This window comes from Eleginops maclovinus, chromosome 4 (assembly GCF_036324505.1).
Source record: "Eleginops maclovinus isolate JMC-PN-2008 ecotype Puerto Natales chromosome 4, JC_Emac_rtc_rv5, whole genome shotgun sequence".
In the NCBI taxonomy this organism is placed as follows: domain Eukaryota; kingdom Metazoa; phylum Chordata; class Actinopteri; order Perciformes; family Eleginopidae; genus Eleginops; species Eleginops maclovinus.
In genome coordinates this window covers 8066482-8078525 of record NC_086352.1, presented here as the reverse complement: position 1 = coordinate 8078525, position 12044 = coordinate 8066482, and the positions used below count along the sequence as shown (strand labels likewise).

Genomic DNA, 12044 nt, shown 5'->3' with positions numbered 1-12044 from the left:
GCGTTCGTATCCGTTTAATGTGCTCATCTTCTATTTATATTATTTTACTATTGTATTCAAATGTATTTAAGTATACAACACCTATTTATTCTATTTACAAATCTAATCCACAAATGATCTGATTTGACTGTGAAACTTGTTTGTTTTTATCTCTGGTTTTCTAAAACATGCATGAGTTCATACTGACTCTAGTTTGGAACAACCTCTGGAAGCCTTTTATTTATTACTCAATACGTTGATTGCGCTGTCAAAATCCCTCTTTTCTCTAAAGCGGAGAGCATGTGAGTTATGAATAATTTGAGGATCAAGCTTTTTTAATCTTTACCAGGACAACCGTGAATTAGCTTCAGCTGCGATCAAACATTTAACATTTAGTGAGCATAATGGTGACATCAAAAGATTAGTTAAATCTTGTTTCTCTCTCTCCTATCTTTCATAAGAGTAGTTTTATGTTTGTGCAAGGTATACTAAGATAAACACGCGTGTAGGAAGTTATGTACGGGACCCTCCTACAGGGTTTTCGCTTGTTAACATCCATCACCACGGCGTAGCAGCACCACAGAGCACCGGATAGAAGGTGACAGTCTGACGTGAAGAGGCCTGTTGTACTTCACTCACACTCCTGCTTCACTTTCTGAATTCCTCCCTTTGTGCGTCTGAGGGTTTGGCATCTTGCGTGCCATTGTTTGTCAGACTTGTAATGGAGATGAGGAGCTATGTCTGCTTGCTTCTGAGGTGTAAACAAACACCAGAGAGACACAAAGGAGAAGACACATTCCTGCAGCATCTGGGGGAAGGATGGGCTCGAGAAAAGGGAGAGTCACGTGGAGGGAGGGAGAGGGAGGGGGGGGGTCAGCGGCAGGACAATTACACCGGTGTGTTTATGCTCCGCTGTTTATTTCCTCTGTGTGGTCTGAGGGAGTGTTCCCGATGCAGCACTGGCACCTCGTGCTGGCTGTAAAACAATCCCTGCAGGATGGACGAGCGCTGTGCGTCCGCTGCTGATCTGAGCCTATACACACGACACCAGAATGGATCCCAGCGTTGGGCATCAACACACATGGAGCGTCTTCTCATAAACACTTATATCAGGGCTGCAGCCAACTATTGTTTGGATTCTTGATTAATAGTAAGGTCTACAAAATGTCAGATTTAGGGGTTTGGGGTCCCTCCCGTTCTATTTCTGTTTCAAATATAATAGTAATATGGAATACAAATGTTCTAGAATTTGCCACAAATCAAAGCACTTAACTCTCACTGAATGGTTTTAACTCAGTTTTTCTTAAACTTGTATTGCTTCCACCATTGTCTTTTTGGCCTTTCCTGGTCTCACTTGTCATGGTTGTGTTTCTATGCGGCAGTGGGCCATTAAATGGTGCTTAACAGTTGCATTTTAAATGTGTTTTACCAATCGATTCCTGTTTTAATGAAATTAATTGTGGGGATTTTATTTTATAGGAAGTATGCATGACTGATGTTTGTTAAATTAACCAAAACAATATCCTCTGCAGTCCTCTTGGAGTACCGGGACCCAGATTTGAGAAACGCCATAAAATATCAAAAAAGTTTCACTTCCTAGTTTGGAGATGCAAGACTTTTAAAGCCATCAACAAATACATTAAGTATGATATAATATATACAGAAAAAAGCAGGAAACCTAATGTTGGAGAGGCAGAAAACAATACTTTTTTGGACACTTTTTAACTAACTGTTGCAGCATATAAATACTCCCTACACACTGTCTCTATATTCTTTCTGTTACACTCTCACTGTCAGACTCGACTTATCTGTTCTGCTGGAAAAACGTTATCTGCAGTAACTCCCTTTTTCCTATGAGTCACGGCTTTCTGAGAAGAGCTCGACCTCGTCTGTTTTGCTACATATCCTCCTCTTAACGTCCTCCCGATGTGTCAGTGTGTCTCTGCCTGACACACTGTTTACTCGAACGCTCTGCTTTCTCTGCCGGCAGCCCGGGGTCTCCGAGGATACACCTGCTTCTTTAATAACAATAGGGCCACTTCCTGCAATACAGGAAACAGTCTCCTCCCACTTTCCCTCCCTCTTTGTGACCCAGCAGAGGGACCTCGAGGAGCCAAGGCCACTTTCAAAGAACTTCTCAAATAAATGAGTAGCAGCCGGCAGGAAGACTGCCTGTTTGTTGTCACTGGCTGACTGAGTGCGCTTGGTTTCCTCACCTTGAACCTCCTCCCTCCGCTTGGTGGGAAATGAATGCCAGATGGCAATGAAACACTTTTGACTTCTGGTCATGTTTTTCCGCTGGTAAACTCTGCTGGGTTTGCATTATATAGAGGGGGAAACCAGTCTGTTTTGTTTTTAAGACTCAGTTATGTTACTTTCATGGAAGAATGTATCCCACCATTTCTCTAGATGTGTGTGAATCCGTCAACAGATTAATTGTGCCTTTCTTACAATATAGATGTTTATACAGCCCACATTTTCCCATAAATGTTGATCCTAAAAGTCTTAAACCTTTTTCATTTGATAATTTTCTGCACTACTGATACAAAAGTACCAGCTCTTTTTTCTTCAATGCAGTTTAGCTGACGTTTGCAGAGAATTTGAACTTTAAGTAATTTAAGGTTGCACCAATTGTTTTTTTTTTGCATGTGTGCATGTAGCTTTTAAGAATAGAGGCTGTGGCGCAGTGGGATAGTGCGCTGATCTTCGGGACAGGAGAGAGTAGGTCCCAGTGCCGTCAGCCTGTCGTTGTGTCCCTGGGAAAGACACTTTTTGCTCCCGTGGGGATTGCCCACAGTATTGAATGTATGCAAGTCGCTTTGGTTAAAAGCCACGTACAGCTGACATGCATTACCCTTATGGATTACTTAAACTTATATATATAAAATAACAAATTCATTCAGCAGTTTTTGCATCAGACACTTTTGAACATACTTCAATAATGTAATGTTTGACAGGCTGCGAAAATAAAGCGCTTCTCCCTTCTTTGGGATGACTCAAAGCACAAAGACTGCCACACAAGCCTTCAGTCACACAGTCACACACTACCATACATGGTGCCCGCTGCTCTTCAGGAGTGATAAACAGTCACACACACTTACACACTCATGTTTACTCAACCCAGTTTGGAGTTTCTGCACAAGATAGTGACTTGTTGACTTCCTCCTGAGCCCCTCATGGTTAATGTTTACTACAGTGGTCTCCGCTACCAGCCAGGAAAAGAATCTCATTGTGGAGATTTTTAAAGCTTTGTAGTATTTACCTATTTTTTTAAAACCTTAAATTTGATGCCCTCAATGTTGGGTCATATATCTCCCTGCTGTATTGCATATCGATGTCTTTGTCGGTGTTGCTTTGAAGTCAGAAACTGCAGTACGGTGGCAACACTGCTCCTCAATAAGGAGTGAGATTGCTGTGAGTACACCTTGTATCTGATGCAGGTGTGTTTGTGTGACCCAACAGGTCGTGGTTGATACAGCGCAGATCGAGAACAAGGAGGCCTACGCTCCACAGATCACTCTGGAGGGCTCCAAGGTGATCGTCCAGGTCCCCTCCACATGGTGAGTACATCCCAACACTTTTAAAGGAGGAGGTGTCAAGAAATAGCTGACAAATGACACATGAACCATATTTAGATCGCTTCCCAGGTACAGTCGCATGCAATATTTGATCATATGGTCTCAGAAGAGTTTAAGTGATGAGAGAGTGTACATATTCAAATCATATGCATATCGACAGAGATGGGAGGTAGGAGAGCAGACACTGAGGATCTAACACTCAAATGTAGGACCAAATGGTTCAACGCTTCAAAACATCATTCATAACTTTGACAGTTTTTCCTCATGATTCTTTGCAAGTCTTTTCATTCTGTGCACCTTCGCAGATGAAAGATGAATCGTTACAAAAATGTGAGGAGTTTAAAAGCATTCAAGTAGAGAGATGTTTTTCCAAGCTGTGGTGAGGCAGTTATCCAATGAATTCACTAAAGTCTGTACAGCTGAAACCGTAGCCTGTCGGGTTGTATCTCTTGTTTATGAATGTCAAATGTGGAGTATTCATCTGTTCTGCAAGCACACCTGGGCGTCCATATGCAAGACATTGTCAGGATTTATATTTCCTGCCTCGTCATCGTGTTCAGGTGTCTGAAGGAGGACCCAGCCACGATGTCTCTGCTGCAGCGGAGCTTGGATCCGGAGAAGACTCTGGGTCTGGTGGACGTTCTGTACACAGCCGTATTCGACATCAACAGGTGGAAGGAGAGGAAGTGAGTCCACGTCAAATAATAATAAACGGCTATTAAATGAAAAGAACAATTGGCTTTCTGTACAGGTGATGTGTAAAGGATTAGTTGACTCTACTTGAGTTTTAGCATTTCAAAGTCATGTTAAGGTATATCTATCTTTCTGATTGAAAACATTAAATGATAAACACTATAATCCTTTCCTTTCTCTTCCCCCCTCCAGAGAGCAGTCGCTGCCCACTATTCAGCTCCAGCTGCAGCGGGAGACCCCTGACTACAGCGTCCAGGTGGACCTGCCCCCGGGCCCCTGCTCCAAGACCTCCAGCGGCTTACCCAAAACGATCTCCAAGCTGACCTCCAAGTTCACCAAGAAAGTCTCGTCCAGTTCCAACAGCGGGGGCAGCTACTCCATCCCCAGCACCCCTTCCCGCAGCATGCTGAGCAGCAGCAGCTCCGAGGACAAATCCAAGAGCCTGGGCCACGGCGACGGGCGGCTGCAGAGTATCCTGCAGATGAGCAGCCTGTCCTGCACCCCCGACCCCTCCCAGCTGGCCAACGGCTCGGGGCCCGACGACCAGGGCATGAACCTGCCCACCGACCAGGAGATGCAGGACGTCATCGACTTCCTCTCGGGGTTCAACATGGGGAAATCCCAGCAGGCCTCCCCCCTGGTGAAGAGGAGGAACTCTGTGGCGTCTGCAAATCCCGCCGAGCTGAAGCCCCCCAGCGGAGCCCCGCCCACCTCTCAGTCCGTCTCCCACAGCGCCCTGCAGCCCCAGCCCCAGCTTCCCCCACCAGTGCAGAAGCAGCAGCAACCTCCTCCTCCCCAGCAGCAGCCCCCTCCTCCCCCGCAGCAGCAGCCTTCCCCCCAGGCCCTGCAGTACTACCAGCACCTCCTGCAGCCCATCAGTCAGCAGCAGCCTCCCCCCCCTCAGCAGACCCCGCCCCAGGTCCTCGCGCAGCAGAGAGCACCCAGCAAGTGGCTCGGTGGCTCCTCAAACCAGCAGCCTCCTCCCCCGCAGCAGGGCCCCCCGGGAGGGCTGTCCCCCCTCGGTCCCATCGGGCAGTGGGGGTCCCCTGGCCAGCCGGACCTGAGCTCGGACCTGTACAGCCTGGGTCTAGTCAGCACCTACATGGACAGCGTGATGTCGGAGATGCTGGGGCAGAAACCACAGGGGCCCCGCAACAACACCTGGCCCAACAGGGACCAGAGTGAGGGGGTGTTCGGGGTCCTGGGGGACACGCTGCCCTTCGACCCAGCAGGTGACATCCCTCTTCCTCTTGTATTCCCACTAGGGGTTCTTTCCCATCCCATTATCATGGAATCAACATGTCTATTGGGATTATGGACCCTGAGAACAACAAGTAAACAATACAAAATGAAGGATAAAATCAAAATCTATTAATTTAAAACGGACAATGCACATTAATGGAAGATGACTTGCATAATGCACATTTGATTATACCGTGTAAATCATCCAGCACCACTTAATAATCCCCTTCTCTCTCCTCTCCCTTCACACGTGTTTTGAGTTAAAGTAGTTTGCCTAAAAAGACACAAAAACCAGTGAACTGATAACATTTTTCTTTTAGATATCGCAAACTCATCTATAGACATTTCCTAATTGAAAGACATTTACAAATTGTCAAAAAATAAATGTAATTTTACATCATTTTAGTTCATATCCTATAAAAATGTGAAAAGAAATAGCAGATAATAAATAAACTCCTCCCAAAAATCTTAAATATAAAGCTTTCTTAAGAAGTCAATTAGAGACAGACTACAACCAGTAGTGGAAGTATCTGGTTATTCTTTAAGCTCTCCATATTGATGTGACATTAATTCTGCTTAGGTCGGAGCCCAAAATAGCTCCATTGCCTTGCGTTAGCCTTACAGCATGGTAATAAAATCTATTTATATCCCATCGTCGACCATCCAGACAGACCTCAAACGTCTGACCCTGATGTGAGTGAAATAATGTGTGGCTCAGAGTGAGCAGCTGTTTCCTCCTGCAGAGTGACGCTTTCTGCTGAGTTTCTCCTGTCAGAAGCTATTTTTACAGAGCAGCAGACTCTTTTGATTGCACTCGGGTCTTTTGTGCAGAGTTGACTCACAGCCTTTTGTGATTTTTCTGCTACGCTCGACAGTCTGGCGGATCGTGCCAAAGAGAAAAAGCTGATTGTGTCAGAAACTCACCGAGTGTTTGTCCTCTCTCCCCCCCCCCCCCGCTCAGTGGGTTCAGACCCAGAGTTCGCTCGTTACGTGGCCGGCGTCAGTCAGGCCATGCAGCAGAAACGGCAGGTGCAGCACATCCGTCGCCCCAGCAACACACGCAGCAACTGGCCAATGGCTGAAGAGCAGCACAGGACCTGGTCCCACCCGGAGTACTACAGCGAGGGGTGGGTGTCTCATCGATCACACTCTGCTGAACAGGGGGGGGAAATCATATCATCAAATAGAAAAATACAACACGTTACATTTAACCTAGGAAATCTAAAATGTGGGAATGGACAACTTTGATGTAGAAATGTGTCCATAACACTTGAGACTATAACCTCAGCGCTAACTCCTCCTCTTCCCGTGTCCTTCAGGGAGGTGAACAGCAGCTGGTCGGCCAATCAGGGGGACTCTGCCAGCTCCAGCGACGAGACGTCCTCAGCCAACGGAGACAGTCTGTTCTCCATGTTCTCCGGGCCGGACCTGGTAGCGGCGGTTAAACAGAGGAGGTAAGACCGCACTGATGACCGTCACACATGGGGAGGGACTGGATCTCTCTGGCTGTGTGGGAGATGCTCCAGCTGTGCTAACGTTTAATTTAAATGTCTCTGTTGTCAGAAAACACAGCTGTGGAGAGCCTGAGGTTTGCACCCTGCCCTCCCCACCACTGCATCACCTCGTCGATGATAACCAGGTAATGTATGACCCCCCCCCCCCCCCCCCCTCTAACTGACTAAAAAAGCATTGAGAAATAGTTGTGGTAACTCTGTAAAAGCCCTGGTGAGAAATGTGTAGCGCTGCCAGAGTCCTAACTTTGAGACGAGTCGGATCTTGATGCGTCTCGTTGATTGGTTCCTGACTTTCTCAACGTGTTCCGCCCCACAGGACAGCAAAACTAAGACCTGGCCCCCCAAGGCTCCGTGGCAGCACTCCACCCACAGCAACACCATGCCCAATCCCAGCTCTTCCTTGTACCAGATGAACCTCCCCCCCTCCTCCCAGTGGAGCGACTCCATGCAGATGCTGCAGTCTCCGGTGTGGTCCACCGCCGGCGACTGCCCCCCCTCCTCCGGCATCTCCTCTGGCTTTCCCTTCACTCAGCAGCAGCAGCAGCAACAACAACAACAACAACAACACAAACCCATGACCAAGGGCTTCAAATCCTTCCCCCTGAAACACGAGCACAGGCCCTCTTACCTCCACCAGTACTGATCTCTGCCCCCCTCCCCCGACGAATTGGAAGATTTCAAAGCCTCAGCGGCAACATTAAGTAAACACACTGGCTAAACATTTTTGTATCTATTTTTCCATGTCAACATCTCCCCCCCCCCCCCCCCCCCCCCCCCCCCCCCACTTTGAGAAAAAAGGAGGCGTATTTTGAAGTTTTCCGCCATGTTTTAACTACGACAGGTGCATGCTGGCAGTGGTCGTTTCTCTGTCTGTCTCCTCGGACAAGAGCTGGAGACGCGCACGGCCATCACCCGCGTGTGTGTGTGTGTGTGTGTGTGTGTGTGTGTGTGTGTGTGTGTGTGTGTGTGTGTGTGTGTGTGTGTGTGTGTGTGTGTGTGTGTGTGTGTGTGTGTGTGTGTGTGTGTGTGTGTGTGTGTGTGTGTGTGTGTGTGTGTGTGTGTGTGTGTGTGTGTGTGTGTGTGTGTGTGTGTGTGTGTGTGTGTGTGTGTGTGTGTGTGTGTGTGTGTGTGTGTGTGTGTGTGTGTGTGTGTGTGTGTGTGTGTGTGTGTGATTACAAGGGGGCTTCAAATGCTCTCATTTTTGCCCATGATGAATATACTGTGTCTACATAGCTGTAACTGCCAAATCTCACGCAAGACGGCTCAGAATACAGCTACCATCTACTGTTTCATAGCTTGTAAAATACTGAAATATAAATATTTAGTTCTTTTTATTAAGAGGCTTTGAGCAGGCTCAGCATAAATATAGTAAGTCACTGCGGAGGTGTAATTTGAGAGATATATACACTACTTTTTTCAGCGACTGACCAGAGTTTAGAGTTATAGCCGTAACTATGTGCCATGTTGGTATTGATAGCACTTCCCAACCAAAGCGTTGTTCAGAAGATGAATGGTGCTGGAGCGATGAGAGATTATTGATTCAACCGTGAAGTCACGCCCGATTGGACGAGAGCTTTAGGGAACTCCTTCACACGCATTCATCTCCTCTAATTGGCAGTTGTTTGATCCAGATTGACACTAACTCCCATATACCTAACTCTTTTTTTCTCTTCTGTTTAATAATACAATATTTTTCTTGTACAATTATTGACAGTATTAATCTTATTTTTGTATTTTCTTACATGTTATACCATTACTGTATGTTAGTATTCTTGTAGGCATATGACATAACCCATTATTTTCCACCTCCCAATATGTGAAAAAGCACATTCTTTTCCTACAGAGTTGAACTTCACCATCTATCTATAAAGGTTACCAAATATGCCATGCTCGACACTAAACCATCGTGCGGTGAGGGCGTTTTCGAGCCCTTGTTTCTGCGGTTTCTATGGCAGTGGGCTGCATTTAAAGCCCAGAATGTTATCTTTGTGATGTTTGCGGATGCCAATGTTGCCTGTATTTATGAAATGACACCATGTTTTCAGAAAACTAACATACTTAACATGTTTACAGAGAATTGTTTGCTGTATATACATATAAATATATATCTTTTTATAGTTAATGTGCTTTGCACAATCAAGATATAGGGTTTGTTGCTTTCTGTCTGTGTTTTCTCCCTAACTGTCGCAGCCTTTTTTAAAGAACTCGTTACAGACCTTGGACTGTAACTGTTAGCTTCTCAGCTGTGTCAAATGGTTTACTAGTGGCTTCTACAAAAAATAAAAAATAATAAAAACATGTTGCCCTGATAGACGATATGAAGGGGACTGCTTGGCTTATGTTGCTTCTTGTTCTCTTGAGCTGGCAACTGAATCTTTCCAAGTGTACCAGCAATGCAAAAAACGAATAAAAATGACTAGCAATTCAAACTTGTCTTTGTAGTTTTTCTGTCCAACAGTCGCTCAAATCTTCTTGTTTGTGTTCATTTATACCATCTGATCCAGGACGCAACGTGAATAAAAAATATCTTTTAATGTTCAACTCGCACCAAAGAATTATGTTTTCAATTCAGACTTTTCCATTTAATGAAATTAAATATAGCATGTCTTAGGGGAAGCAGCAGTCATCTGGTGACATTACAGGAAACTATATTTGTTGTGTTGTAGAATGATTCCCAAGTTTCCTACAGCACGGCCTTCATCACGACTCTCCATGTCCGTTCACAGTTGGCGTCGAGGTTTCATTAGACGAGGACTGAAAACAGAAACAATAACGGAGTATTAGAAATAAGCAAATAGTAACTGAAACTCCTCCAATTCTATACTGTGTTATGAGTAGTAGCAGTTTCTCTGTACATTTGCGGGTGGAGGCATGGTGTCTGGGCTGGCATCAGCGATGGTGCCCAAATAGACGATGTTCCGGTGCAGGATCTGTTGATATCTGTCGGAACAGAAGACAATCAGGGGCTGAGAGTACCAATCAGAAATGAGACGGATAATACACACCGGTGTACAAATGTAGGTGGCTTAAGTCATTTTTTAAAAACCAGTAGCGAGCATATTAACAACAACAACACATTGGTACATTCAATTCAAACACCTAACCTAAAATGAGCTTTATATGTGTAAAAAATAAAGAGCACATTTGGCAGCATACAGAGTACTTTCCCACTTTAGGATCATTTACTTTATTATACTCGCATACATTTATTGTGACAGAGTTGATTTACATTGTACTATTACCACTTCTATCTAAGGATATCTGAGTATTTCTTCCACTACTGATGTGAATAATCCAATGATATGATATCTTATAATGTAAAAACTTTAAAACACTTTTGGCTGCATAGAGTTTACATTTAGTGTTAGGTAGATTATCTCGGTTACACTAAAATACCATAACTCTAGGATTGTTTTAACTTACTGAACACACTCCACTGCTCGTCCTTTCTGCATGTATTCAGTGATGCATCTGATTAACTGGTCGTTTTCATCCAGCAACTGTAAAACAAAACACAGACCAACTTTACCAGCAGGCAGAAGATAATATGTTCATGTGTGTGTGTGTGTGTGTGTGTGTGTGTGTGTGTCACCAAACATTTTCACACCGAACTGCACTAATTATTGCTGGTTTTCGTTATGTATGAATTGTAAACAAAGAGTGGTGAAAGCTGGAGGCTAACGTTAGCTGCTAATGCTAACACCATAGGTAATGTACGGGGAGCTAACAGCTATTTAGCCGCTTCCTTAAACACCGTTTTATTGGTGTCTTACCCTTTGTATGGTTTCTTGGTTTACTTTAGCCTTCCCTCGTAGTTTCTTCGGCACAAAAACAATGGACATGTTTGTGTAATCGCAGTTATTTTATCACTTGCAGCTCTTCTTCTTCTTCCTCTTCTTCTTCACCTCCTCCTCTTCTGTATTTGTCTTCTTCGCGTGTTATGTTCGACGGCAGTGTGATTCTTGTTGTACTGCCGCCATCTGCTGGAGAATTGCAGTATAGCAGCCGAACACTCAACCCCAATTACTATCTACTTAGTGTCTTAACTCTTCAAAGGTTGTTAGGGTAATGTACGTTAATTGTAAAAAGTAATCAACGCTTTGTGGCCTAAGCCTATGTGGCTGTTATCATGAATTATCCATTCTTAAAATACACCAATAGTTGTACATTTCAAACAATTTAAGGTTAATTAAAACCTTAACAAAAAGAAAAAAGGAAAAGCAGCTTGTGAATTCATTGTTTGTTTATATGTCAATAGACCAATTGATAAATAGTTTCAACCGTACAAGAAAATATAAGTTCACGAATGTTGTAATATTTTATGTGTGGTCATCTTGATAGCTGCAGCATATCAAGATATTACAGTGATGTACTAAGTGAAATATTTCGTTCTGAAAGTAAAAAGTGGCATGACCTTCTAAGCACAAACCAATGCAGGCCACATTTATTAATACTAGATCAACTTAAATTACCCAGCACATTGTGTCCCTGGAGGATAACCTTTAGCATGTTGAACCTCCATGAACAATCCTCTTGTGCCACCATCAGGCTGATACATCTAACTGACCCATGATCCCTCAAGAGGATCCCAGATGCATCTTAATATCCTTCATATAAAAAGCTGTAGATAACTATGCTTAAGATAAACAGTGATGAAAGCCTCACTTTAACAGGGTTTGTTGTGTAAGACTTTAATATTGTAACACGGTTTACAGAAACGGTTGAAATATGGTAAAAAAAACGTGAGTAATTCTATCATAAAACAAAACCATGGAGGTAGATTGATGGCTGTACCAACGTATTCGGTTCAATGTAAGGCTGTGGAATCAAATATGTTTCTCTTGATCTATATTATATAAAAAGCATTCGGATGAGATTTTTGTTCGTCTTCTCTTCCATTTAAAGATATATGGATATATTTTCTTGCGTAACTTGTGAGGCAAAATGTAAAACTTGATTGTAGAAGATCTGTTCTAATAATCTCCTAAATACAAAGATCTTATTTGAAAGGAAAGCAGTAACACACACTGCAGTAGTA

The 12044-nt window shown here is 44.0% G+C and overlaps 2 protein-coding genes across 3 annotated transcripts in view; one reads left to right on the top strand and one right to left on the bottom strand.

Annotated features, from left to right (window-relative positions):
* LOC134863383 (granule associated Rac and RHOG effector protein 1-like) overlaps positions 1–9435 on the top strand; it is a 32966-nt gene extending 23531 nt beyond the window's left edge. For both annotated transcript variants that reach the window (XM_063881872.1, XM_063881873.1), the window contains exons 8-14: positions 3442–3539; positions 4118–4243; positions 4443–5482; positions 6454–6619; positions 6812–6946; positions 7056–7131; positions 7323–9435. In XM_063881872.1, the coding sequence (XP_063737942.1) occupies positions 3442–3539; positions 4118–4243; positions 4443–5482; positions 6454–6619; positions 6812–6946; positions 7056–7131; positions 7323–7649 (1968 nt within the window). In that variant the 3' untranslated portion in view covers positions 7650–9435. The remainder of the gene's footprint in view (positions 1–3441; positions 3540–4117; positions 4244–4442; positions 5483–6453; positions 6620–6811; positions 6947–7055; positions 7132–7322) is intronic.
* Positions 9436–9519: 84 nt separating this feature from the next.
* Positions 9520–10985, bottom strand: ss18l2 (ss18, like 2). The gene is made up of 4 exons (XM_063881874.1): positions 10780–10985; positions 10430–10506; positions 9862–9946; positions 9520–9760 (listed from the first exon to the last, which is right to left on the bottom strand). The coding sequence occupies exons 1-4, from the start codon at positions 10846–10848 to the stop codon at positions 9707–9709; spliced, it is 285 nt and encodes a 94-aa protein (XP_063737944.1). The 5' UTR covers positions 10849–10985; the 3' UTR covers positions 9520–9706.
* Between the last annotated feature and the right edge of the window lie 1059 nt (positions 10986–12044).

Coding starts and splice junctions, on each gene's coding strand:
- ss18l2 (XM_063881874.1), bottom strand. CDS start 10,848: ATGTCCATTGTTTTTGTGCCGAAGAAACTACGAGGGAAGGCTAAAGTA. Junction 10,507..10,779: donor ACCAAGAAACCATACAAAGG/GTAAGACACCAA, acceptor TTTGTTTTACAG/TTGCTGGATGAAAACGACCA. Junction 9,761..9,861: donor CCATGCCTCCACCCGCAAAT/GTACAGAGAAAC, acceptor TTCTGTTTTCAG/TCCTCGTCTAATGAAACCTC.